The sequence below is a fragment of the Lepisosteus oculatus genome, chromosome 14, assembly GCF_040954835.1.
Source record: "Lepisosteus oculatus isolate fLepOcu1 chromosome 14, fLepOcu1.hap2, whole genome shotgun sequence".
NCBI classification, from domain to species: Eukaryota; Metazoa; Chordata; class Actinopteri; order Semionotiformes; family Lepisosteidae; genus Lepisosteus; species Lepisosteus oculatus.
This window is the reverse complement of record NC_090709.1, coordinates 318,156-344,294: the sequence shown is the minus strand read 5'-3', so window position 1 is coordinate 344,294 and position 26,139 is coordinate 318,156. Positions and strand designations below refer to the sequence as shown.

The following is a 26,139-nucleotide window of genomic DNA, read 5'->3' as shown; positions in this document are numbered from 1 at the left end:
ATATCATTGTGATTGTCTGTCTGATTCCAAGACAGAAATCAGTGTGACTGGAGAATAGTGAGGGCCAGAAGAGGTGAACTGTCATCTTAGACAGATATGTGATCCTCACAGTTCTGATTTGTCCTCTGAAACAGAAGAAGGTCTGTATGATCATGCAGGAAGAGGAACTGAAATGGGGAACTGTCATATTAGACAGATCTGTGATTCTCACTGCTCTGCCATGATCCCTGAAACAGTCTGGCAGTCTTCTTCCTGTTTCACCAATGTAAATGTCAGAACATTTTCTCCAAATGAGATAACCTGGCACGCAATGTCTTCTCTGGGTGATTTTGAAATGATCCAAGGGACCATGTATATGTGTGACACAGATCATAACTCTTTTTTAAATTAAGGCTCAGGATACATTCTCTGAAAGACTCAAACTGAAATATCTTCACCTATTCATCACACATTTTTTAAATTTCCAGAAGCCACTTGTTCTTACATCTGTAATCTACAGGTTACAGAGATAGATATATACAAACCTTTCTAGGCTAGAGAGGTAAAGTGTAAAGTGTGAGTGGTGTTTACCTTCCCTTTTTTCCCCAAATCACTTCCGTGTTCCCTCACCTTTGGAGTTTATTTTTTTACGTTGTTTTGTCCAGCTGGAGAAACAAAGTTAGCTGCAAGGAAACTTTAAAGTTTAAAGATGCCAAAAAACTGCTACATCAGCTAGAACGGAATGGCAGTTCACCTTAAGAGGTAAGGTTACTGGAAGGTCACACAATTTATCAGATTTATATCTTACGTTGTTTAGCTGCTTCATTTTCAAAAAGGAACAAAATGAATTAATGGATTCCCCATCTGTAGAAAGATACTATGATGCTTTATGATACTGCATTCAGTGTTATGCATATTATTGGAACCTATTTACAAAATTATATTGGTGGGCTTTGCTGTGCTTATTTTCTTTCAAGGGAGTTAAGGGATCAGCAGATGAGCATAGCTGAAACTCTTGTGTATTTTAATTAAAATGTATTTTGAACATACAATGTACATAAAACCCCACTGCATCGAGAATAATGCACACAAGCATGTCATTTAAAGAAAAACACAAAGTCAAGAAATAAATCATTATATGGAATTCATATGATGAAATTCGCAGGCTTCACTCTTCCTGCCTAGGTGGCGCTGGAAGGTGCAGTGAGGTTTATTTCTGGTTAAAGAAACTCCTCTTTCTCTTTCTCAGCTCCGCTCCTCGTTTGTTTTGAAGCTAAAGCAGAGCCAAGATATGACGTCATCATATTACGCGACTGTTCAGGAATTTCACCTCTTGGCAGCGATTGAATCCGCTGTTTTAGATCAAAATAAAGATTAAACCTCCTCAGCTCGTCTTTTTTGTCAGTAAATTAGTAAGAAAATGGCTAATTCGCTGTTAAATCTGCAAACCGAGCTTCAATCCTTCATGGAGATTTTGCTCAAATCGATCGTGTGTGAAGTTTCCGAAGTTTTCAGAAACAGGATGTTGGACAGCGAGGATGGGTTTCAAGACAAACTCCGCAGCGTCTCCCAGATTCTGGTGAAACGAACCGTGTTTAAAATCACACAGTGTGTGGAGGACAATGTCGGGAGTGAAATGTCGCAGCTGAAGAAGGAAAATGAGATTCTGAAGTCGAGATTGCAGCTGTGGGAGAAGGACTCGGGAGCAGGAGGAGATCAGGGACAGACAGATTGTGTTGGACACACGCTTCCCTGTGAAGTGACTGCAGGATTAATAGAAGAAATGGACACGAAACTGGAGCTGGCAGGTCAGTGTGGTAAAAGCACAGTACAGAGCAGTAAAGCTTAGTGAGATCAGGGTAAAAGGACAGTACAGAGCAGTAAAGCCCAGTGAGATCAGGGTAAAGGCAAAGCACAGAGCAGTAAAGCCCAGTGAGATCAGGGTAAAAGCACAGAACAGCTCAGTAAAGTCTAGTGAGATCAGAGTAAAAACACAGTAAAGGGTAAAGGGTGGAGAGATGCAGAGTGAAGTGGGAAAGACTTGTGCGATGTTGCAACGCGTTTCTTTACTGGAAACTGAACTGTTGTCCGGTTATGGCGCTAAAACACCTGAAATTACAGTGACATGACGGAAAACACCTTCTTCATACACACAATGACTTTAGGCAACACGTCCTAAAATCAGGCGTGTCAAACTGTCGTTACGATGGTCTAGTTTAGAAATCCATATTTTTCGAGTAGGCCATAAATAATCTTTTTTTTTTATATGACCATTGAAAGTTATTTTTTGTTTTGCAATATCCGCGTGTTTACATTCCGTGTGTCTGTAACTTCCTCACTTTTGTTGTCTGGTTTCGGTGCAGAAAACTGCTGTGATACAGTAACAGGACCGAAAACACCTCTTTCATACGTAAATTGAATTAACTCGGTACAGAGCACAGTCCTGCATAGTAAAGCCTATTTAGATCAGGGTAAAAGCACAGTTCAGCTCAGTTAAGCCCTGTAAGATCAGTGTAAAAGCACAGTATAGCAAAATAACGTCCAGTGGGATCAGGGTAAAACTACTGTAAAGCCTTTTTGCATCAGGATTGAAACGCAGTACAGTGCAGTAAAGCCCAGTGAGATCACAGTAAAAGCCCAGTACAGTTCAAGGAAGCCCTGTGTGATCAGAGTAAAAACACAGTCCAGCACAGTAAAACCCGGTGAGATCAGGATAAAAGCACAGTACAGGTCAGTAAATTCCAGTGAGATCAGTATAAAAGCATAGTACTGTGCCGTACAGTCCATTGAGATCAGGGTGAAAACACAGTGCAGTAACGCCCAGTGAGATCAGAGTAAGAACACATAGCTCAGTAGAGCCACATTGAGATCAAGATAAAAACACTGTACAGTGCAGAAAAAACCCAGTAAGATCAGGGTAAATAGTATAGCACAGCAAATCCCCTTTACATAAGGATTAAAACACAGTACAGTGCAGTAAAGCCCACTGAGATCAGGTGAAAAGCACAGTACAGCACAGTAAACCCCAGAGAGATCAGGGTAAAAACACATTACAGCGCAGTAGAGCTACAGTGAGATCAGGCTAAAAACATTGCAGTGCAGAAAAACCCAATGAGATGAGGGGAAAAGCACAGTGCAGAGCAGTAAAGCCCTGTGAGATCAGGGTAAAAGCACAGTACAGAGCAGTAAAGCCCTGTGAGATCAGGGTAAAAGCACAGTACAGAGCAGTAAAGCTTAGTGAGATCAGGGTAAAAGGACAGTACAGAGCAGTAAAGCCCAGTGAGATCAGGGTAAAGGCAAAGCACAGAGCAGTAAAGCCCAGTGAGATCAGGGTAAAAGCACAGAACAACTCAGTAAAGTCTAGTGAGATCAGAGTAAAAACACAGTACAGCTCATCAACGCCCTCTGGCATCAGGGTAACAGCACAGTACTGTGCCCTACAATCCATTGAGATCAGGGTGAAAAGCACAGTACAGTTCAATAAAGCCCTGTGAGATCAGGGTAAAAGCACCGTATAGCACAGGAAATTCTAGTGAGATCAGGGTAAAAGGACAGTACAGAGCAGTAAAGCTTAGTGAGGTCAGGGTAAAAGGACAGTACAGAGCAGTAAAGCCCAGTGAGATCAGGGTAAAAATACAGAACAGCGAAGTAAAACCCAGTGAGATAAGGATAAAACCACAGTACATTTCTGCAATGCCCAGTGATATCTGGGTAAAAAAAGTGTACACTGCACAAAAGCCCAGTGAGATCAGTGGAAAAAGACAGTACAGAGCAGTAAAGCCCAGTGAGATCAGGGTAAAAGCACAGTACAGCTCAGTAAACTCCAGTGAGATCAGGGTAAAATCACAGTACAGTTTAGCAAAGCCCAGTGAGATCAGGGTAAAAACACAGTACAACGCTGTACAGCTCAGTGACATCGGGGGAAAAGTACAGTACAGAGCAGTAAAGCCCAATGACATCAGTGTAAAAGCACAGTACAGTTCAATAAAGCCCAGTGAGATCAGGTTATAAACACTGTACAGTGTAGTAAAGCCAGTGAGATCAGAGTAAAAACACAGTACAGTACAGTAAAGCCCATTAAGATCAGGGTATAAACACAGTCCAGTACAGTAAAGCCCAATGAGATCAAGGTAAAACACTGTACAGTGCTGTAACGCCCACTGAGATCAGGGTAAAAGCATAGCACAGTTCATTAAAGCCCTGTGAGATTGGAGTAAAAACACAGTCCAGCACAGTAAAGCCCACTGAGATCAGGTGAAAAGCACAGTACAGCACAGTAAAGCTCAGAGAGATCAGGGTAAAAACACAGTACCTTGTAGTAAATCCCAGTGAGATCGGGTTAAAAACATATTACAGTGCTGTAGAGCCACAGTGAGATGAGGGTAAAAACAGTGTACACTGCAGAAAAGCCCAGTGAGATGAGTGGAAAAATACAGTACACAGCAGTAAAGCCCAGTGAGATCAGGGTAAAAGAACAGTACAGCTCAGTAAACTCCAGTGAGATCAGGGTAAAATCACAGTACAGTTTAGCAAAGCCCAGTGAGATCAGGGTAAAAACACAGTACAGTGCAGTAAAGCCTAGTGAGATCAGGGTAAAAGCACACTACAGTTCAATAAAGCCCATTGAGATCAGGGTAAAATGAAAGTATAGTGCAGTAAAGCCCAGTGAGATCAGGGTTTAAACACATTACAGTGTAGTAAAGCCGGTGAGATCAGGGTAAAAACACAGTAAAGTGCAGTAAAGCCAGTGAGATCAGAGTAAAAACACAGTACAGTGCAGTAAAGACCAGTGAGTTCAGGGTAAGAGCACAGTACAGTTCAATAAAGCCCAGTGAGAACAGGGTAAAATGAAAGTACAGTGCAGTAAAGCCCAGTGAGATCAGGGTATAAACACAGTCCAGCACAGTAAGTCCCAGTGGGATCAGGATAAAACCACAGTACAGAGCAGTATAACCCCATGAAAGCAGAGTAAAAACACAGTCCAGCACAGTAAAGCCCAGTGACATCAGGGTAAAATGAAAGTACAGTGCAGTAAAGCCCAGTGAGATCAGGGTAAAAACACAGTACAGTGTAGTAAAACCAGTGAGATCAGGGTTTAAACACAGTACGGGTCAGTAAAGCCAGTGAGATTAAGATAAAAACACAGTCCAGTACAGTAAAGGCCAATGAAATCAAGTCAATGTCAAACACTGTACAGTGCTGTAACGGCCACTGAGATCAAGGTAAATAGTATAGCCCAGTAAAGCCCATTTACCTAAGGATTAAAACACAGTACAGTGCAGTAAAGCCCACTGAGATCAGGTGAAAAGCGCAGTACAGCACATTAAAGCTCAGAGAGATCAGGGTGAAAACACAATACCTTGCAGTAAATCCCAGTGAGATCAGAGTAAAAACACATTACAGTGCAGTAGAGCCACAGTGAGATCAGGGTAAAAACACAGTACAACGCAGTACAGCCAAGTGACATCAGGGGAAAAGTACAGTACAGAGCAGTAAAGCTCAGTGAGATCAGGGGAAAAGCACGGTATAGTTCAATAAAGCCCAGTGAGATCAGGGTAAAAGCACAGTACAGTGCAGTAAAGCCCAGTGAGATCAGGGTTACAACTTAGTACAGTGGAGTAAAGCCCAGTGAGATCAGGGTAAAAGCACAGTACAGTGCAGTAAAGCCCAGTGAGATCAGGGTTACAACTTAGTACAGTGCAGTAAAGCCCAGTGAGATCAGGATATAAACACAGTATAGTGTAGTAAAGTCCAGTGAGATCAGAGTAAAAACACAGTACATTGCAGTAAAGCCCAGTGAGATCATGGTAAAAACACAGTACAGTGCAGTAAAGACAGTGAGATTAGGGTAAAAGGACAGTATAGTTTAGTATAAAGCCCAGAGAGATCAGGGTAAAACCACAGTACAGTTCAGCAAAGCCCAGTGTTTTTGGAGTAAAATGAAAGTACAGTGCAGTATAGCCCAGTAACATCAGGGTAAAAGCAAAGTGCATTATACTGTGCAGTATACTATACTATAATGCAGTACAGATCAGTGAGATCAGGGTAAAAACAGTGCAGTATACTGTGCAGTATACTATATTATAGTGCAGTACAGCACAGTGAGATCATGGTAAAAACGCAGTTCAGCGCAGCACAGCCCAGTGAGATCAGGGTAAAAGCACAGTACAGTTCAGCAAAGCCCAGTGAGATCAGAATAAAAACACAGTATAGTGCAGTAAAGCCTGTGAGATCAGGATAAAAACACAGTATAGTGTGGTAAATACTAGTTAGATCAGGGTAAAAACACAGTACAGTGTAGTAAAACCAGTGAGATCAGGGTTTAAACACAGTACAGTGTAGTAAAACCAGTGAGATCAGGGTTAAAGCACAGTACAGAGCAGTAAAGCTCAGTAAGATCAGTGTTAAAGCACAGTACAGTTCATAAAGCCCTGTGAGATCAGAGTAAAAACTGTACAGTTCGGTAACTCCCAGTGAGATTTGGGTTAAAACACAGTAAAGCACAGGTAAGCCCTTTTAGATCAGAGTATACAGTGCAGTAAAGCCACTGAGAGCAGTGGTCCGGTTTTAAACACAGTACAGTGCAGTAAAACCCAGTGAGATCAGAGTAAAAACACAGTACAGTGTAGGAAAACCCAGTAAGATCATGTTATAAACACAGGATAGTGCAGTAAAGCCCAGTGAGATCAGGGGAAAAACACAGTAGAGTGCGGTAAAGGCAGTGAGATCAGGATAAAAACACAGTACAGTGTGGTAAATCCTAGTGAGATTAGGGTAAAAACACCGTACAGTGTAGTAAAACCAGTGAAATCAGGGTTCAAGCACAGTACAGAGCAGTAAAGCTCAGTAAGATCAGTGTTAAAGCACAGTACAGTTCATACAGCCCTGTGAGATCAGAGTAAAAACTGTACAGTGCGGTAAATCCCAGTGAGATTTGGGTTAAAACACAGTAGAGCACAGGTAAGCCCTTTTAGATCACAGTGCAGTAAAGCCACTGAGAGCAGGATTAAAACAGTGCAATGCGGTAAAGCCCAGTAAGATCATGGTAAAAACACAGTACAGTGCAGTAATGACAGTGAGATTAGGGTAAAAGCACAGTCTAGTTCAGTAAAAAGCCCAGTGAGATCAGGGTAAAACCACAGTACAGTTCAGCAAACCCCAGTGTCTTTGGGGTAAATAAAAGTATAGTGTAGTATAGCCCAGTAACATCAAGGTAAAAGCACAGTGCAATATACTGTGCAGTATACAGTAATATAGTGCAGTACAGCACAGTGAGATCATGGTAAAAACGTAGTTCAGTGTAGCACAGCCCAGTGAGATCAGGGTAAAAGCACAGTACAGTAAAGCCCGGAGAGGTTTGGGTAAAAACACATTACAGCACATTAGACCCACAGTGAAATCAAGGTAAAAATACAGTACAGTGCAGAAGAACCCAATGAGATCAAGGTAAAAACACTGTACAGTGCAGTAAACCCCACTGAGATCAGAGTAAAAGCATAGTACAATTCATTAAAGCCCTGTGAAAGCAGAGTAAAAACACAGTCCAGCACAGTAAAACCCAGGGAGATCAGGGTTACACACAGTACACTGCAGTAAAGCCCAGTGAGATCAGAGTAAAAACACAGTACAGTGCAGCAAAGCCCAGTGAGATCAGAGTAAAAACACAGTACAGTGTAGAAAAGCCCAGTGTGATCATGGTTTAAACTCAGTATAGAGCAGTAAAGCCAAGTGAGATCAGAGAAAAAACACAGTACAGTGTGGTAAATCCTAGTGAGATCAGGGTAAAAACACAGTACAGTGTAGTAAAACCAGTGAGATCAGGATTTAAACACAGTAGCTTGCAGTAAATCCCAGTGAGATCAGAGTAAAAACACATTACAGTGCAGTAGAGCCACAGTGAGATCAGGGTAAAAACACAGTACAACGCAGTACAGCCAAGTGACATAAGGGGAAAAGTACAGTACAGAGCAGTAAAGCTCAGTGAGATCAGGGTAAAAACACAGTATAGTATACTATGCAATAGTGCAGTACAGCACAGTGAGATCAGGGTAAAAGCACAGTACAGTAAAGCCCGGAGAGGTTTGGGTAAAAACACATTACAGCACATTAGAGCCACAGTGAAATCAAGGTAAAAATACAGTACAGTGCAGAAGAACCCAATGAGATCAAGGTAAAAACACTGTACAGTGCAGTAAACCCCACTGAGATCAGAGTAAAAGCATAGTACAATTCATTAAAGCCCTGTGAAAGCAGAGTAAAAACACAGTCCAGCACAGTAAAACCCAGGGAGATCAGGGTTACACACAGTACACTGCAGTAAAGCCCAGTGAGATCAGAGTAAAAACACAGTACAGTGCAGCAAAGCCCAGTGAGATCAGAGTAAAAACACAGTACAGTGTAGAAAAGCCCAGTGTGATCATGGTTTAAACTCAGTATAGAGCAGTAAAGCCAAGTGAGATCAGAGAAAAAACACAGTACAGTGTGGTAAATCCTAGTGAGATCAGGGTAAAAACACAGTACAGTGTAGTAAAACCAGTGAGATCAGGATTTAAACACAGTAGCTTGCAGTAAATCCCAGTGAGATCAGAGTAAAAACACATTACAGTGCAGTAGAGCCACAGTGAGATCAGGGTAAAAACACAGTACAACGCAGTACAGCCAAGTGACATAAGGGGAAAAGTACAGTACAGAGCAGTAAAGCTCAGTGAGATCAGGGGAAAAGCACGGTATAGTTCAATAAAGCCCAGTGAGATCAGGGTAAAAGCACAGTATAGTGCAGTAAAGCCCAGTGAGATCAGTGTTACAACTTAGTACAGTGCACTAAAGCCCAGTGAGATGAGGGTATAATCACAGTCCAACACAGTAAAGCCCAGTGAGATCAGGGTAAAAGCACAGTACAGTTCATTGAAGCCCAGTGAGATCAGGGTAAAATGAAAGTACAGTGCAGTAAAGCCCAGTGAGATCAGGGTTAAGACTCACTACAGTGCAGTAAAGCCCAGTGAGATCAGAGTAAAAACACAGTACATTGCAGTAAAGCCCAGTGAGATCAGGATAAAAACACAGTACAGTGTGATAAAGCCCAGTGAGATCAGGGTAAAAAAACACAGTAGAGTGCAGTAAAGCAATTGAGATCAGGATAAAAACAGTACAGTGCGGTAAAGCCCTCTAAGATCATGGTAGAAACATAGTACAGTGCAGTAAAGACAGTGAGATTAGGGTAAAACCACAGTATAGTTCAGCAAAGCCCAGTGTTTTTGGAGTAATATGAAAGTACAGTGCAGTATAGCCCAGTAACATCAGGGTAAAAGCAAAGTGCAGTATACTGTGCAGCATACTATACTATAGTGCAGTACAGATCAGTGAGATCAGGGTAAAAACAGTGCAGTATACTGTGCAGTATACTATATTATAGTGCAGTACAGCACAGTGAGATCATGGTAAAAACGCAGTTCAGCGCAGCACAGCCCAGTGAGATCAGGGTAAAAGCACAGTACAGTATACTATGCAATAGTGCAGTACAGCACAGTGAGATCATGGTAAAAGCACAGTATAGTAAAGCCCAGTGAAGTTTGGGTAAAAACACATTACAGCGCATTAGAGCCACAGTGAAATCAAGGTAAAAACACAGTACAGTGCAGTAAACCCCACTGAGATCTGTGTAAAAGCATAGTACAATTCATTAAAGCCCTGTGAAAGCAGAGTAAAAACACAGTCCAGCACAGCCAAACCCAGTGAGATCAGGGTAAGAATAAAGTATAGTGCAGTAAAGCCCAGTGAGATCAGGGTTAAAACACAGTACAGTTCAATAAAGCCCAGTGAGATCAGAGAAAAAACACAGTAGAGCGCGGTAAAGACAGTGAGATCAGGATAAATACACAGTACAGTGTGGTAAATCCTAGTGAGATCAGGGTAAAAACACAGTATAGTTCAGTAAAGCCCAGTGAGATCAGGGTAAAAAACACAGTACAGTGCAGTAAAGCCATTGAGATCAGGATAAAAACAGTACAGTGTGGTAAAGCCCTGTAAGATCATGGTAGAAACACAGTACAGTGCAGTAAAGACAGTGAGATTAGGGTAAAAGCACAGTATAGTTTAGTATAAAGCCTAGTAAGATCAGGGTAAAACCACAGTACAGTTCAGCAAAGCCCAGTGTTTTTGGAGTAATATGAAAGTACAGTGCAGTATAGCCCAGTAACATCAGGGTAAAAGCAAAGTGCAGTATACTGTGCAGCATACTATACTATAGTGCAGTACAGAATAGTGAGATCAGGGTAAAAACACAGTGCAGTATACTGTGCAGTATACTATGCAATAGTGCAGTACAGCACAGTGAGATCATGGTAAAAGCACAGTATAGTAAAGCCCAGTGAAGTTTGGGTAAAAACACATTACAGCGCATTAGAGCAACAGTGAAATCAAGGTAAAAACACAGTACAGTGCAGTAAACCCCACTGAGATCTGGGTAAAAGCATAGTACAATTCATTAAAGCCCTGTGAAAGCAGAGTAAAAACACAGTCCAGCACAGCCAAACCCAGTGAGATCAGGGTAAGAATAAAGTATAGTGCAGTAAAGCCCAGTAAGATCAGGGTTAAAACACAGTACAGTTCAATAAAGCCCAGTGAGATCAGGGTAAAAGGAAAGTACATTGCAGTAAAGCCCAGTGAGATCAGGGTTAAAACTCAGTACAGTGCAGTAAAGCCCAGTGGGATCAGGATATAAACGTGGTATAGTGCAGTAAAACCAGTGAGATCAGGGTAAAAACACAGAACAGTGCAGTAAAGCCAGTGAGACCAGCGGAAAAGCACAGTACAATGCAGCAAAGCCTAGTGAGATCTTGGTTAAAGCACAGTACAGAGCAGTAAAGCTCAGTAAGATCAGTGTAAAAGCACAGTACAGTTCAATAAAGCCACCTGAGATCAGAGTAAAAACAGTACAGTGCAGTAAAGACAGTGAGATTAGGGTAAAAGCACAGTATAGTTTAGTATAAAGCCCAGTGAGATCAGGGTAAGAGCACAGTACAGTTCAATAAAGCCCAGTGTTTTTGGAGCAAAATGAAAGTACAGTGCAGTATAGCCCAGTAACATCAGGGTAAAAGCAAAGTGCAGTATACTGTGCAGTATACTATACTGTAGTGCCTTACAGAACAGTGAGATCAGGGTAAAAACACAGTACAGTTCAGCAAACCCCAGTGTCTTTGGGGTAAATAAAAGTATAGTGCAGTATAGCCCAGTAACATCAAGGTAAAAGCACAGTGCAATATACTGTGCAGTATACAGTAATATAGTGCAGTACAGCACAGTGAGATCATGGTAAAAACGTAGTTCAGCGTAGCACAGCCCAGTGAGATCAGGGTAAAAGCACAGTACAGTAAAGCCCGGAGAGGTTTGGGTAAAAACACATTACAGCACATTAGAGCCACAGTGAAATCAAGGTAAAAATACAGTACAGTGCAGAAGAACCCAATGAGATCAAGGTAAAACACTGTACAGTGCAGTAAACCCCACTGAGATCAGAGTAAAAGCATAGTACAATTCATTAAAACCCCGTGAAAGCAGAGTAAAAACACAGTCCAGCACAGTAAAACCCAGGGAGATCAGGATAAAATCACAGTCCAGCACAGTAAGGCCCATTGAGAACAGGGTAAAAGCATAGTACAGTTTAATAAAGCCCAGTGAGATCAGGGTATAAAAACAGTGCATTATGCTGTGCAGTATACTATACTATAGTGCAGTACAGCACAGTGAGATCACGGTAAAAACGCAGTTCAGCGCAGCACAGCCCACTGAGATCAGGGTAAAACCACAGTACAGTAAAGCCCGGTGAGCTTGGGGTAAAAACACATTACAGTGCAGTAGAGCCACAGTGAAATCATGGTAGAAATACAGTACAGTGCAGAAGAACCCAATGAGATCGAGGTAAAAACACTGTACAGTGCAGTAAACCCCACTGTGATCAGGGTAAAAGCATAGTTCAGTTCATTTAAGCCCTGTGAGATCAGAGTAAAATCACAGTTCAGCACAGTAAGGCCCAGTGAGATCAGGGTAGAAGCACAGTAAGAATAATAATTGCTTACACTTACATAGCGCTTTTCTGTACACTCTACTCAAAGCACTTTACAGGTAATGGGAACTCCCCTCCACCACCACCAATTTGCAGCATCCACAGTACAGAGCAGTATAGCCCAGTGAGATCAGGATATAAACACAGTATAGTGCAGTAAAGTCCAGTGAGATCAGTGTAAAAACACAGTACAGTGCAGTGAAGCCCAGTGAGATCAGAGTTAAAACACAGTAGAGTGCGGTAAAGCCAGTGAGATCAGGTTAAAAGCAGTGTACACTGCTGAAAAGCACAGTGAGATCAGTGGAAAAATACAGTAAAGAGCAGTAAATCCCAATGAGATCAGAGTTAAAGCACAGTACAGTGTAGTAAAGCCCAGTGAAAGCAGAGTAAAAGCACAGTACAGCTCAGTAAACTCCAGTGAAATCAGGGTAAAATCACAGTACAGTTAAGCAAAACCCAGTGAGGTCGGGGTAAAATCACAGTACAATGCAGTACAGCCAAGTGACATCAGGGGAAAAGTACAGTACAGAGCAGTAAAGCCCAGTGAGATCAGGGGAAAAGCACGGTATAGTTCAATAAAGCCCAGTGAAATCAGGGTAAAACAAAAGTACAGTGCAGTAAAGCCAAGTGAGATCAGGGTATAAACACAGTCCAGCACAGTAAGTCCCAGTGGGATCAGGATAAAACCACAGTACAGTTCAACAAAGGCCAGTGAGATCAGGGTAAAATGAAAGTACATTGCAGTAAAGCCCAGTGAGATCAGGATATAAACACAGTATAGTGCAGTAAAGCCCAGTGAGATCAGTGTAAAAACACAGTACAGTGCAGTAAAGCCCAGTGAGATCAGCGTATAAACACAGTATAGTGCAGTAAAGCCCAGTGAGATCAGCGTATAAACACAGTATAGTGCAGTAAAGCCCAGTGAGATCAGAGTAAAAACACAGTACATTGCAGTAAGGCCCAGTGAGATCAGGGTACAAACACAGTACAGTGTAGTAAAGCCAGTGAGATCTGGGTAAAAACAATACGGTGCAGTAAAGTCCAGTGAGATCATGGTAAAAACACAATACAACGCAATAAAGACACTGAGATCAGGGTAAATGCACAGACCAGCACAGTAAAGCCCAGTGAGATCAGGGTAAAAGCACAGTACAGCTCCCTAAAGTCGAATGAGATAAGGGTTAAACCACAGTACAGTTCAGCAAAGCCCACTGAGATCGGGGTAAAAAGAAAGTACAGTGCAGTACAGCCCAGAGAGATCAGGGTAAAAACACAGTTCAGCGCAGCATAGCCCAGTGAGATCAGGGTAAAAACAGTGTACACTGCTGAAAAGCCCAGTGAGATCAGTGGACAAATACAGTACAGAGCAGTAAAGCCCAGTGAGACCAGCGTAAAAGCACAGTACAATGCAGCAAAACATAGTGAGATCTTGGTTAAAGCACAGTACAGAGCAGTAAAGCCCAGTAAGATCATTGTAAAAGCACAGTAGAGTTAAATAAAGCCCTGTGAGATCAGAGTAGAAACAGTACAGTGCGGTAAATCCCAGTGAGTTTACGGTTAAATCACAGTACAGCGCAGTAAAGACAATGAGATCAGGGTAAACGCACAGTACAGTTCATTAAAACCCTGTGAGATCAGAATTTAAACATAGTCCAGCACAGTAAAGCCCAGTGAGATCAGGGTAAAAGCACAGTACAGCTCACTAAAGTGGAGTGAAATCAGGGTAAAACCACAGTACAGTTTAGCACAGTACAGTGAGATCGGGGTAAAAAGAAAGTACAGTGCAGTATAGCCCAGTGAGATCAGGGTGAAAGCACAGTACAGTAAAGCCTGGTGAGGTTGGGGATAAAAACACATTACAGTGCAGTAGAGCCACAGTGAATCAAGGTAAAAATACAGTACAATGCAGAAAAACCCAATGAGATCAAGATAAAAACACTGTACAGTGCATTAAACCCCACTGAGATCAGGGTAAAAGTATAGTACAGTTCATTTAAGCCCAGTGGGATCAGGATAAAACCACAGTACAGAACAGTATAGCCCTGAGAAAGCAGAGTAAAAACACAGTCCAGCACAGTAAAACCCAGTGAGATTAGGGTAAAACATAGTACAGTTCAATAAAGCCCAGTGAGATCAGGGTAAAATGAAATCACAGTGCAGTAAAGCCCAGTGAGATCAGGATTTAAACTCAGTATAGTGCAGAAAAGCCCAGTGAGATCAGAGTAAAAACACAGTACAGTGCAGTAAAGGCCAGTGAGATCAGGGTATAAACAAAGTTTAGTGCAGTAAAGCCCAGTGAGAGCAGAGTAAAAACACAGTACATTGCAGTCAAGCCCAGTGAGATCAGGGTAAAAACACAGTAGAGTACAGGTAAGCTCTTTTAGATAAGAGTATACAGTGTAGTAAAGCCATTGAGATCAGGATAAAAGCAGTACAGTGCGGTAAAGCCCAGTAAGATCATGTTAAAAACATAGTACAGTGCAGTAAAGACAGTGAGATCAGGGTAAAAGCACAGTATAGTTTAGTATAAAGCCCAGTAAGATCAGGGTAAAACCACAGTACAGTTCAGCAAAGCCCAGTAAGAACGGGGTAAAATCACAGTACAGTTTTGCAAAGCCCAGTGAGATCAGGGTAAAAGCAGTGTTCACTGCTGAAAACCCCAGTAAGATCAGTGGAAAAATACAGTACAGAGCAGTAAAGCCCAGTGAGATCAAAATTAAAGCACAGTACAGTGCAGTAAAGCCCAGTGAGATCAGTGTATAAACACATGCCAGCACAGTAAAGCCCAGTGATAACAGGGTAAAACCACAGTACAGTTCAGTAAAGCCCAGTGAGATCTGGGTTAAAACTCAGTACAGTGCAGTAAAGCCCAGTGAGATCAGAGTAAAAACACAGTAGAGTGCGGTAAAGCCAGTGAGATCAGGTTAAAAACACAGTATAGTGCAGTAAAGCCCGGTGAGATCAGAGTAAAAAAGTAAAAACACAGTACAGTGCAGTAAAGCCCTGAGAGATCAGAGTAAAAACAGTACGGTGCGGTAAAGCCCAGTGAGATCAGGGTAAAAACAGTGTACACTGCTGAAAAGCCCAGTGAGATCAGTGGAGAAATACAGTAAAGAGCAGTAAAGCCCGGTGAGATCAGAGTTAAAGCACAGTACAGTGTAGTAAAGCCCAGTGAGAGCAGGGAGCACAGTAACTCCCAGTGGAATCAGCATAAAACCACAGTACAGAGCACTATAGCCCCGTGAAAGCAGAGTAAAAGCACAGTCCAGCACAGTAAAGCCCAGTGAGATCAGGGTAAAAGCACAGTACAGTTCAATAAAACCCAGTGAGATCAGGGTAAAATGAAAGTACAGTGCAGTAAAGCCCAGTGAGATCAGGGTTAAAACTCAGTACAGTGCAGTAAAGCCCAGTGAGATCAGGATATAAACATAGTATAGTGCAGTAAAGTCCAGTGAGATCAGTGTAAAAACACAGTACAGTGCAGTAAAGCCCAGTGAGATCAGCGTATAAACACAATATAGTGCAGTAAAGCCCAGTGAGATCAGAGTAAAAACACAGTAGAGTACAGTAAAGCCTATTGAGATCAGGGTTAAAACACAGTGCACTGCAGTAAAGCACAGTGAGATCAGGGCAAAAACACAGTACAGTGTAGTAAAGCCATTGAGATCAGGAAAAAAACAGTCCAGCACAGTAAAGCCCAATGAGATCGGAGTAAAAGCACAGTATAGTGCAGTACAGCCCATTGTGATCAGGGTAAATACATAGTACAGTGCAGGAAAGCCCAGTGAGAACTGGGTAAAAGCACAATACAGCACAGTTTAGCCTAGCGACATCAGGGGAAAAGCACAATATTAATAATAATTACTTACACTTACATAGCGCTTTTCTGGACAGTGCTCTCAAAGCACTTTACAGGTAATGGGGACTCCCCTCCACCAACACCAATGTGCAGCATCCACAGTAGAGAGCAGTAAAGCCCAGTGAGATCAGGGTCAAATCACAGTCCAGTTCAGTAAAGCCCTGTGAGATCAAGGTAAAAACACAGTCCAGCACAATGAAGCCAGTGTGATCAGTTTAAAAACTGTATAGTGCAGTACAGCCCAGTGTGATCAGGGTAAAATCACAGTCCAGTTCAATAAAGCTCTATGAGATCAGACTAAGAACACAGTCCAGCACAGTATAGCCAATGTGATCAGTTTAAAAACTGTATAGTGCAGTATAGCCCAGTGAGATCAGGGTAAAAACACAAAACTGTGCAGTAAAGCCAGTGAGATCAAGATAAAAACACAGTATAGCACAGTTAAGCCCTTTTAGATCCGGGTATACAGTGCATTAAAGCTTGTGAAATCAGGGTAAAAACACAGTCCAGTACAGTAAAGCCCAATGAGATCAAGGTAAAAACACTGTACAGTGCTGTAACGCCCACTGTGATCAGGGTAAATAGTATAGCACAGTAAAGCCCATTTACATAAGGATTAAAACACTGTACAGTGCAGTAACGCCCACTGAGATCAGGGTAAAAGCATAGCACAGTTCATTAAAGCCCTGTGAGATCAGAGTAGAAACACAGACCAGCACAGTAAAGCCCAGTGAGATCAGGGTAAAAGCACAGTACAGCTCACTAAAGTCGAGTGAGATCAGGGTAAAAGCACAGTACAGTTCAGCAAAGCCCAGTGAGATCCGGGTAAAAACACAGTACAGTAAAGCCCAGTGAGGTTGGGGTAAAAACACATTACAATCCAGTAGAGCCACAGTGAAATCAAGGTAAAAATACAGTACAGTGCAGAAAAACCCAATGAGATCGAGGTAAAAACACTGTACAGTGCAGTAAACCCCACTGAGATCAGGGTAGAAGCATAGTACAGTTCATTAAAGCCCTTTGAGATAAGAGTAAAAACACAGTCCAACACAGTAAGGCCCAGTGAGATCAGGACGAAACCACAGTACAGAGCAGTATTGCCCTGTGGAAGCAGAGTAAAAACACAGTACAGTTCAATAAAGCCCAGTGAGATCAGGGTAAAAAGAAAGTACAGTGCAGTACAGCCCAGTGAGATCAGGGTAAAAATACAGTTCAGCACAGCATAGCCCAGTGAGATCACTGTAAAAGCACAGTACAGTAAACCCCGGTGAGGTTGGGGTAAAAACGCATTACAGCGCAGTAGAGCCACAGTGAAATCAAGGTAAAAATACAGTACAGTGCAGAAAAACCCAATGAGATCAAGGTAAAAACATTGTACAGTTCAATAAAGCCCAGTGAGATCAGGGTTAAAACACAGTACAGTGCAGTAAAGCCCTGATGTGTTTTACTGTAAAAATACTGTACAGTGCAGTACATCCCAGTGAGATCAGGGTAAAAACACAGTTCCGTACATCACAGCCCAGTGAGATTAGGGTAAATGCACAGTATGGTGCTAAGTAAGGTTGGGGTAAAAACACTTTACAGTGCATTAAACCCCACTGAGATCAGGTAAAAGCATAGTACAGTTAATTAAAGCCCTGTGTGATCAGAGTTAAAACACAGTCCAGCACAGTAAGGCCCAGTGGGATCAGGATAAAACCACAGTGCAGTTCAGCAACGCCCACTGAGATCAGGATATAAACACAGTATAGTGCAGTAAAGCCAATGAGATCAGGTTAAAAACTCAGAACAGTGCAACAAAGCCCACTGAGATCAGGTTAAAAACACAATATATTGCATTGATCCCTCTGGGCTTTACAAGTGAAAGAGCAACAAAGATAATTAAATTTATTTATTTAGCACCTTTAAAGGTGAATTCTCAAAGCACTTTACAGAATGCCAAAAAATAAGATATGCGTAATGAGAGTACATAGTAAGAAGAGACAATAGATGGGGTACTGAATACAGTAGGAGCAGAGGAGTCAAGAACCCAACCAATTAAGTAAAGGCTCTTCTAAAGAAGGTTTTGAGTCTGGTTTTGAAGGAGTTAAGGCATGGTGACTCTGATATCGTTGTAGATGGAGTTCCAGAGCTTTGGGGCATAACAGGAGAAGGTTCTGTCACTCCTAGAATGTAGACGGGCTTGGGGTGTCAGACAGGAGACCAGAATTATATAAAATGCTCTGTAGCGCAGAGATTTGAACCCAGACCCTCGCAGACTGCGGACTAGTCTGTGGAACCTGGACCCTCACTGACCACAGACCAGTGAGCTACACAACGAGCCTCGATGCCAACCTTGAGGTCATTTCTCCTGTGGCTAAACACAAGTACACAAGTCTCACACATACACTTCAGTTCAGCTTCTGTATTTATATATATGAAAATGAAGCTGATGCTTATGGGGAGCCTATATCATATGCAGTATTAAAAAGAACAAGTAAAGGTTTATTCCAGGCTTTAAATTGAAGAAAGGAAACACAACGTTTCGTCTCTGGAGCCTTCTTTGGGTGTGATAAAGACAGGGAAGTCAGCAGCTGATTTATCACAGGAGAACAAGAGCTGGGAGCGTAGAGGAGGCGAGAGCAGGGGAAGGCAGAGTGGGCACTTAGGTGGTACGAAGTCGAGAGTGGTGTGGGGTCGAAACCTGCACATGAATAGAGAAGCTTAGAAGGAAATGAGTCTGTCGTTGAGAGAGAAGGGAAGGTGTGAACCAAGTTTCAGGATAATCTTGATTTCAGAGTTCTTTCTGCAATAGGAGTTGTGAAACCCTTCTTTGAAGACGCAGACGGAGAGATTAGTGTGATCACGGCAGTTAGAGGTGAAATGAGAAACTACAGGCTTGGAGAGATCTCTGATCTCCCGATGTGTTTACTGAAGCGGTCTCCGAGTCTCCTTTCCAGTTTCACCAATGTAGATAGCTGGGTATTTTCTGCAAGAGATGGAGTAAATAAGGTTGCTGGAAGTACAAGCTGTCGTCTGAGTGATTTGGATTTGTCAAGTGGGGCTTTGCATGAGCGTGGTGTTAAATATGTATTTGCAGGTGATGCAGCAAGTTCTCCCCTCACACCCGAAGAAGGCTCCACAACCAAAATGTTTCTTTTCAGCATGGAATAAACCTTTTACTTGTTACTTTGCAGCCTACACATGCTGACGCAGCTCCCTACTTGAACTACTGTAGCCAAAAGATTTCCATTCCTTCATTGACGAGAGAGGAGGCTGTTATACTTGTGCCTTTCTGGAAGTTAAGTTTCTGAGTGTTTTGTTTTAGGAGACGTTAGTAGGTGTTTTAAATATCTCACAGGCATCGTTCTAAAATACAGTGGCCTTGTGGACATGTAAACTTAGTTGAAATTAAAGCAGTTCAATGTGATCTTAGAATAAATTGGCTTCACTAATGTGTAAAACTGTTTTATTTCATGCATTACGATGCAATTGCAGATTTCCCGCACAATGTATTGTGTACTGGATATAGTATTGTTTGTTTGTTTTTTTACTTTTTTGTGGGGACTTGTGTACTTGGAACAATTTTTTTCATTTACTCAACATTTGAAACATTTTATGTTCCCTATCATTTTAACCCCAATCTTGATGTGTGATGTCAACATTATTTAAAATATTTGAGGCTCAGCAATGTTACTTTCTGAAAATTACCTTTTTTATGTGATGCTCATTCACATTTTATTTACTTTGATTTTTATTTGCTGTTGAGTCTGAAACGTCTAGTCCTCTTGTCCTGTGCTTACATTTGAACTTGGACTTAGTTATTACAACACTTTTCTGGACATTGTTAATGTTAATAGAGCTATACAATTCCAACACAGAGCTTAATCTGTATGAAGAAAAATGGTTAATCCTAAAAGTGTTATTTTTCTGTGTACTTGTTCGTCTATGTGCTATAAAAGTGAATATCATCAAGTTTTTAGTTCTCTGTACTGGTCTGTCTTGATGCTGTAACATCTCCATATCTTAAAGTTTTTATTCTTTCTCTGTGGTTTTTTTTGCCTTCAAATCTCTACTCTCAGCCCATGTTAAAGGCCTTGTTCTCTTGTCCTGTGTTTTCAGGCTCAAGGGCCAGTGCTCTCCCTGATGCTGGGGAAAAGGCTCCTCTTGAACAGCATCACAGTGAGAAGAAGTGGGGCTCCAGACTGATCAAGGAGACAGAGCTCACTGCTGCAGAAGGGAAAGAGAAATTCAGTGAGCAGCACACAAAGAGCAGACAGAGTGTTGAGGATCTGGACTCTGTGCATAGGATGAAGACAGAGCCTGAGAGTAAGACACCTGGTTTCTTTATATTTATATAAAACATTAATAAACTGGACACTGACAATATGATAAAAAGCTGTAATTAACTGGGTTGTGTCTCTGTACAAGAGCTCAAAGAAGACCTGGGTGAGTTTAATCTTACAGATCAGGACATGGAACTCCAGTTGATTAACCCTGCAGATAAAATAATCCAGACATATTTTAGCTTTCTGCTTTTGTGTGTATTGCATGTATAGTATTTTGCTTGTGCCTTGGCATGGCTTGTTATTTGGTAGATGTTTTATTCATCTCTATTATTAGTGTCATCACAATTCTACTTTGATCTTCATTGTTGATGATTATTCAGTTATTGCTACTTAAAAAAAATCTGAGAAGGTTTTGACCTCTACCCTCAGCCCATGTTAACAGTCTTGTTCTCTTCTCCTGTGTTTTCAGGCTCAGAAGCTAGTGCTCTCCCTGATGCTGGGAAAAGGGCTCCTCTTGAACAGCAGCACAGTGAGGAGGAGTGGGGCTCCAATCTGATGCAGGAGACAGAGCTCACTGATGCAGAAGGGAATGAGACACTCAGTGAGCAGCACACAGAGAGCAGACAGAGTGTCGAGGATCTGGACTCTGTGCCCATGATGAAGACAGAGCCTGACAGTCTGATACCTGGGCTCTTAGTGTGTGATGATTTTACCGAGAAGATTAATAATCTGGACTCGAACAATATTACACAAGGTTGTAATGAACTGGGCTTTGTCTCTGTACAGGAACACAAAGAAGAACTGGGTGAGTTTAATCTTACAGAGCAGAACATGGAGCCCCAGTTGATTAAGCCTGCAGAGCAGCAAACTGATGTACCTGGTGAAGAGAACAGTGCTGTGATACAGCACACAGAGGAGGGTCACTTCAGGAAGGAACAACAGCAGCTCCTACAGGGCTTGGTAATAGCAAGGCCTTGTTCTGTTAAACTGGAGAGACTGTCATTGCAGAAGTGGTTTAAACAAATGGATATTCCTTTAATATCTAAGGACATTACAGAAAAGTGTAATAATTTAAACACTAAGAATATTGCAAAGCATTTCAATCAACTGGACTCGGTCTCTTCACAAGGTTGCAAGGAAGAGGAACATGAATTTAATGTCTGCAATCTAAGGGAGCAGGAAATCGGGTTCCAGTTGATTGACCCTGAAGAGCAGCAGACTGATGTACCTGGTGAAGAGGACAGTGCTGAGTGCTGTGAGCACACAGAGGAGAGTCAATGCAGGGAGAAACAACAGCAAGACCAGATGATCAAGGAGATTCAGCCAAGACCCGACAACGTACAGGAATTGTCACTGGAGCACAAACAGCAACAGCAGTTTCCTCTCTTAAGCCCCTTAAAAACACACCAGCACATTCGCACGGGAAAGAAACGATTCACCTGCAATCGGTGCAGGAAGAGCTTTAGTCAGTCATGTGACCTCAATAGACACCAGTGCATTCACACGGGAGAGAGATCATTCAGCCAGCTGGGCACCTTGAAAACGCACAAGCACATCCACGCACGTGAGAGGCTGTTCAACTGCAGGGAGTGTGGGAAGAGTTTTAGTCAGTTAGGCAGCTTAAAAACCCACCAGCTCGCTCACGGAGGGGAGAGACCGTTCGGCGGAGGTGAGGATGGGGAGATGTTTAATGAGTCAGACACATTAAAAAGACACAAACCCATCCCTGCAACAGAGAAAGTGTTCAGCTGCAGGCAATGTGGGAAGAGTTTTAGTTACCCAGGTGCCTTAAAGACACACCAACGTACACACACAGGGGAGAGACCGTTCGGCTGCATTCAGTGCGGAAAGAGTTTTAGTCATTCGAGTGCTTTAAAGAGACATGAACTCTTGCATACAGGAGAGAGGCCATTCTGCTGCAGTCTGTGTGGTAAGACTTTTACTCAGTCGGGCAACTTAAAGACACACAAGCTCCTCCATAAGGGAGAGAAGCCATTCAGCTGCAGTCAGTGTGGGAAGAGTTTTAGTCACTCGGGCTCCTTCAGGAGACACCAGCTCATTCACACAGGAGAGAAGCCATTCAGCTGCAGTCAGTGTGGGAAGAGTTTTAGTCGCTCGGGCATCTTAAGGAGACACCAACACACGCACACAGGGGAGAAACCGTTCTGCTGCAGTCAGTGTGGGAAGAGTTTTATGATGTTGAGCCAATTGAAAGCACACCAGCGCACACACACAGGAGAGAAGCCATTCAGCTGCAGTCAGTGTGGGAAGAGTTTTAGTCACACGGGCACCTTAAGGAGACACCAGCACACGCACACAGGGGAAAGACCGTTCAGTTGCAGTCAGTGTGAGAAGAGTTATATAACATTGAGCCATTTGAAAGCACACCAGCGCATTCACATGGAAGAGGGGCTATTCTGCTGCAGTCAGTGCGGGAAGAATTTTAGTCAGTCAAGAGATTTGGAAGTACACCTGCGCATTCACACAGGAGAGAAGCCATTCACCTGTAGTCAGTGTGGGAAGAGTTTTAGTCGGTCGAACAACTTAAAGAGACACGAGCTCCTCCATACGGGAGAGAGACCGTTCTCCTGCGATCAATGTGGGAAGAGTTTTAATCACCCGAGTGCCTTAAAGATACACCAGCGCACGCACACAGGGGAGAGACCATTCTGCAGCCTTTGCGGGAAGAGTTTTAGTCAGTCCAGCTATTTGAAAGCACACCAGCGCGTTCACACGGGAGAGAAGCCATTCAGCTGCAGTCAGTGCGGGAAGAGTTTTAGTCAGTCAGGCACCTTAAAGAGACACAAGCTCTTCCATACGGGAGAGAAACTGTTCTGCTGCAGTTGGTGCGGGAAGTGTTGTAGTCATTTGAGCAACTTAAAGATACATGAGCTCTTACATACGGGAGAGAGACCGTTCTGCTGCAGGCAGTGTGGGAAAAGTTTTAACCAGTCCAGTACCTTAAAGAAACATGAGTACATCCATGCTGGCCAGAAATTGAACAGCTAGACATGTTGTCGGAAGAGTTTTAATCAGTCAGGTTTCTTAAAATAATATGAAGGCATCCATGTGGGAGAAAAGTGATTCAACCACAGCCAGCATGAGAAGAGTGTTAGATAAGCCTTATAAGAAGGCACCAGCGAGAGGAATCCCTGAAAAAATACACGAGAGGACGTGGAAGTGAGGGGTTCACAATTCATTCTCTGTGCAGCATGTTCAAAACTCCAGCTGTAGCATTACAGTATCTGCTGCAGACAAGACCAGGAGCCTGCAGACACAAAGAAGGCTTGTTTTAAGGATCCCAAAGAATTATTTTTGTGTTGAAGGCCAATTGCAGCTACCTGCTTTGAGAAAGCACTGATATACACCAGCTCAATTACGTAGACATCTTCGGATTGAGGTAGAAGATTGCCTGACCAATAGAAATTAATGAAGATTGATTTATTTTTCTTTTTGAGACTTAAGCTCTTTGTATTCCTTTGTATTCAAGTAAGTGTATAAAAGGTCAGCTGTAACTTCTCTTGTGGGAAACATCTTCCTAAATGCAAGGTGGGTGCTTCTCTTCAACCGAATGTACAATAAATTCCTCTTCTGCTTAACAAAAGGGACTCCAGTGGATTATTACTCTACACTTGTAAAGGGTCTGTGGTTGTCCTGTGATGGACTGGTGTCTTGTCCAGGGTGTACCCTGCCTTGCGCCTGTTGCGTACTGGGATAGACTCCACTGCAACCCTGTACTCGATAAAACTGTTAGAAATTGGAGGGGTGGAAGTCTCTAGAGAGTTTTTTGTTAAGCACTCACTAAAAAAGTGAAGTCCACAGGTTCTCTCAATGTAATTCTTTCAGAAACATTGTTTCTCAGCACTGTATCCTATCAGTTGTACAATACTAAACTTGTACAAATTTCATTGGACAAACCTGTATAAAAATACCCCTGTCTGCTTCACGGATTCCACCCCAGCTGAAAATTGGCTGAAAAGGTCCTTCTCTTCATATGCGATGATTTCAGAGTTTGCGCACGTTTTCGACCAATTTCAGTGCTACCATTTTTAGCGGGGCTATTTGGAAGGCAATTGAAGGCTGGTGTTCTTTTTAATAATTTCTTGTTTGCAACCTTTCAAATCTGGTTTCAGGCCTGCCCATAGGACTGAAACTGTCCTGGTGAAAGTTTAATATTAACAGTTTTATTATTAATGACCTTCTAATCTCTATTAGCCCTGTGTTACTATTAACAACGAAATTCTGATTACTTCTTCTAACTACCCAATCGGCCAGACAGGTCGAAAGGCTCATCTCAGTTATAACATTTAAGTTCATAATTCAATCACAATTAATAGTTTCTGTTAGACCGTAGCCAGTCAATGTAATTCCCATCCTCTACAGAGCTCTTGGTCAATGCATTGTATATGAACAACCCCTAATATGAAACTTTGTGTATAGTACCATGAAGAATAAGATTTTGAAACCTTACTTTCTATACCTTAGGAAAGTCTTGGACATCCTAACTACAATTTGAGCTTCTGTGTGTGTCACCTGCTCTGTTTGTGTCTCATGCTCTCTCTTCTGTGCGTGTGTGTTTCCCGCTCTGTCTGCTGTGTGTGTTTCTCCTGTCTTTCTGCTGTGTGGGTATGTACTCTCTTTCTGCTTTGTGTGTGTGTCTCCTGCTTTGTCTGCTGTTCATTATTGAGAGATCTGCTGGTCAGAGTTAACTTAGACTTCTGCGCCTCTCTGGAGATCCTGGCAGAGACATGGACTCCTCCTCAGAGCTCAAGAGGTGGGCATCATCTCAGACTATAACAAAACAAGCACGCGTTTCCAATTTGGTGAAAATATGGGACACTCTGGGGATGGCGGGACTGTTCATTCTCTTCACGCGAGTTTGCGGTGATCAAACTCATGGGAAGGGAAACATTTCTAGCCTTTGTGAGTAGAGAACAAAAATGTCTCTGGAGTCTTGCTTGGCTTAATTTAGCATTTTTTCATCAGCTCCCACCACATCTTAATTAAAATTCTGTCCGGAAAATAGACAAGATATTTTCTTTCATCAGGAGAACAGATGCTCTCCAGTCTGCATCCATTTGCCTGAAATACACACATTAATGCCCACATCTGTTATATCAACTGTGAGGTAACGTAGCCGGTTTCCTATGTGAGTCCTTTGGTTTCTCCTTCTCCAAAAAGTTAAAAAAGAACGTTTGTGCAAGATGTTTAATTTGGACACACCTAGAGTTCACCCCTTCGTGAAAAGACCAAAACTATATATAAGAACATAAATGGACAAAAGGTCATCATGCTGCGCGGCTGTTCACACATTTTGGAACAAGTAATAGGTTTATTCCATCTCTGAAGGAGACTTGGAGACTGCTTCAGAGAACACGTCAGGACTGTGAAGATTAAAGATCTCTCCAAGCCCATTGTTTCTCATTTCAGTACTGTACAGTACTGACCTTCCTGATTTTACAGTCAATCTGTTCATGGATGGTGTGAAAATAAATGATAGAAAATGAAATAACAACCATATCTGTGTACCCTTCATTCGTCTCTGTATATTAAATAACAAGATTAAATAAATAACTTTTTAATACTATCCTTCACTTTTCTCCACTGAAGAGATCAGTCCTTGTTTTGTTTATTGTACACATATAGAGTAGAATTTAACAACCCAGGACGATGATGTGCCCCTTGAACAAACTCTTTATTTTAACTCGTAACTCCAAACCCGTTAACTCCTACATTCACCATAGCCTGTTACCCTGAGCAACCGTTATTCCCACTCAGCCCTCCACCAAACAACATGCAGTTTCACTGCTGATGCACACAAATATTAGCCTGGTCTCCACTTTACCAACGGCAAGCTCAGGCAGTGCTCCTCTGTAAAGCAGTGTTTGTTCGTGTAGGGAAAACCGGCTCAGGGACGCCAAATATGTAATCATAGTGGCTCTCTGAATGCACCAGTTCTGTAGGGTTTGGGC

General features: G+C 42.3%; 1 protein-coding gene across 1 annotated transcript; it reads left to right on the top strand.

Annotated features, from left to right (window-relative positions):
- Positions 1–1,293: 1,293 nt before the first annotated feature.
- On the top strand, positions 1,294–23,055 carry LOC107076001 (zinc finger protein 420-like). Its single transcript, XM_015339272.2, is given in 4 exon segments — positions 1,294–1,787; positions 20,001–20,207; positions 20,637–22,906; positions 22,908–23,055. Coding segments are annotated over 4 exon segments (2,922 nt in total). The 5' UTR covers positions 1,294–1,399; the 3' UTR covers positions 22,965–23,055.
- The last annotated feature ends 3,084 nt before the right edge of the window (positions 23,056–26,139 follow it).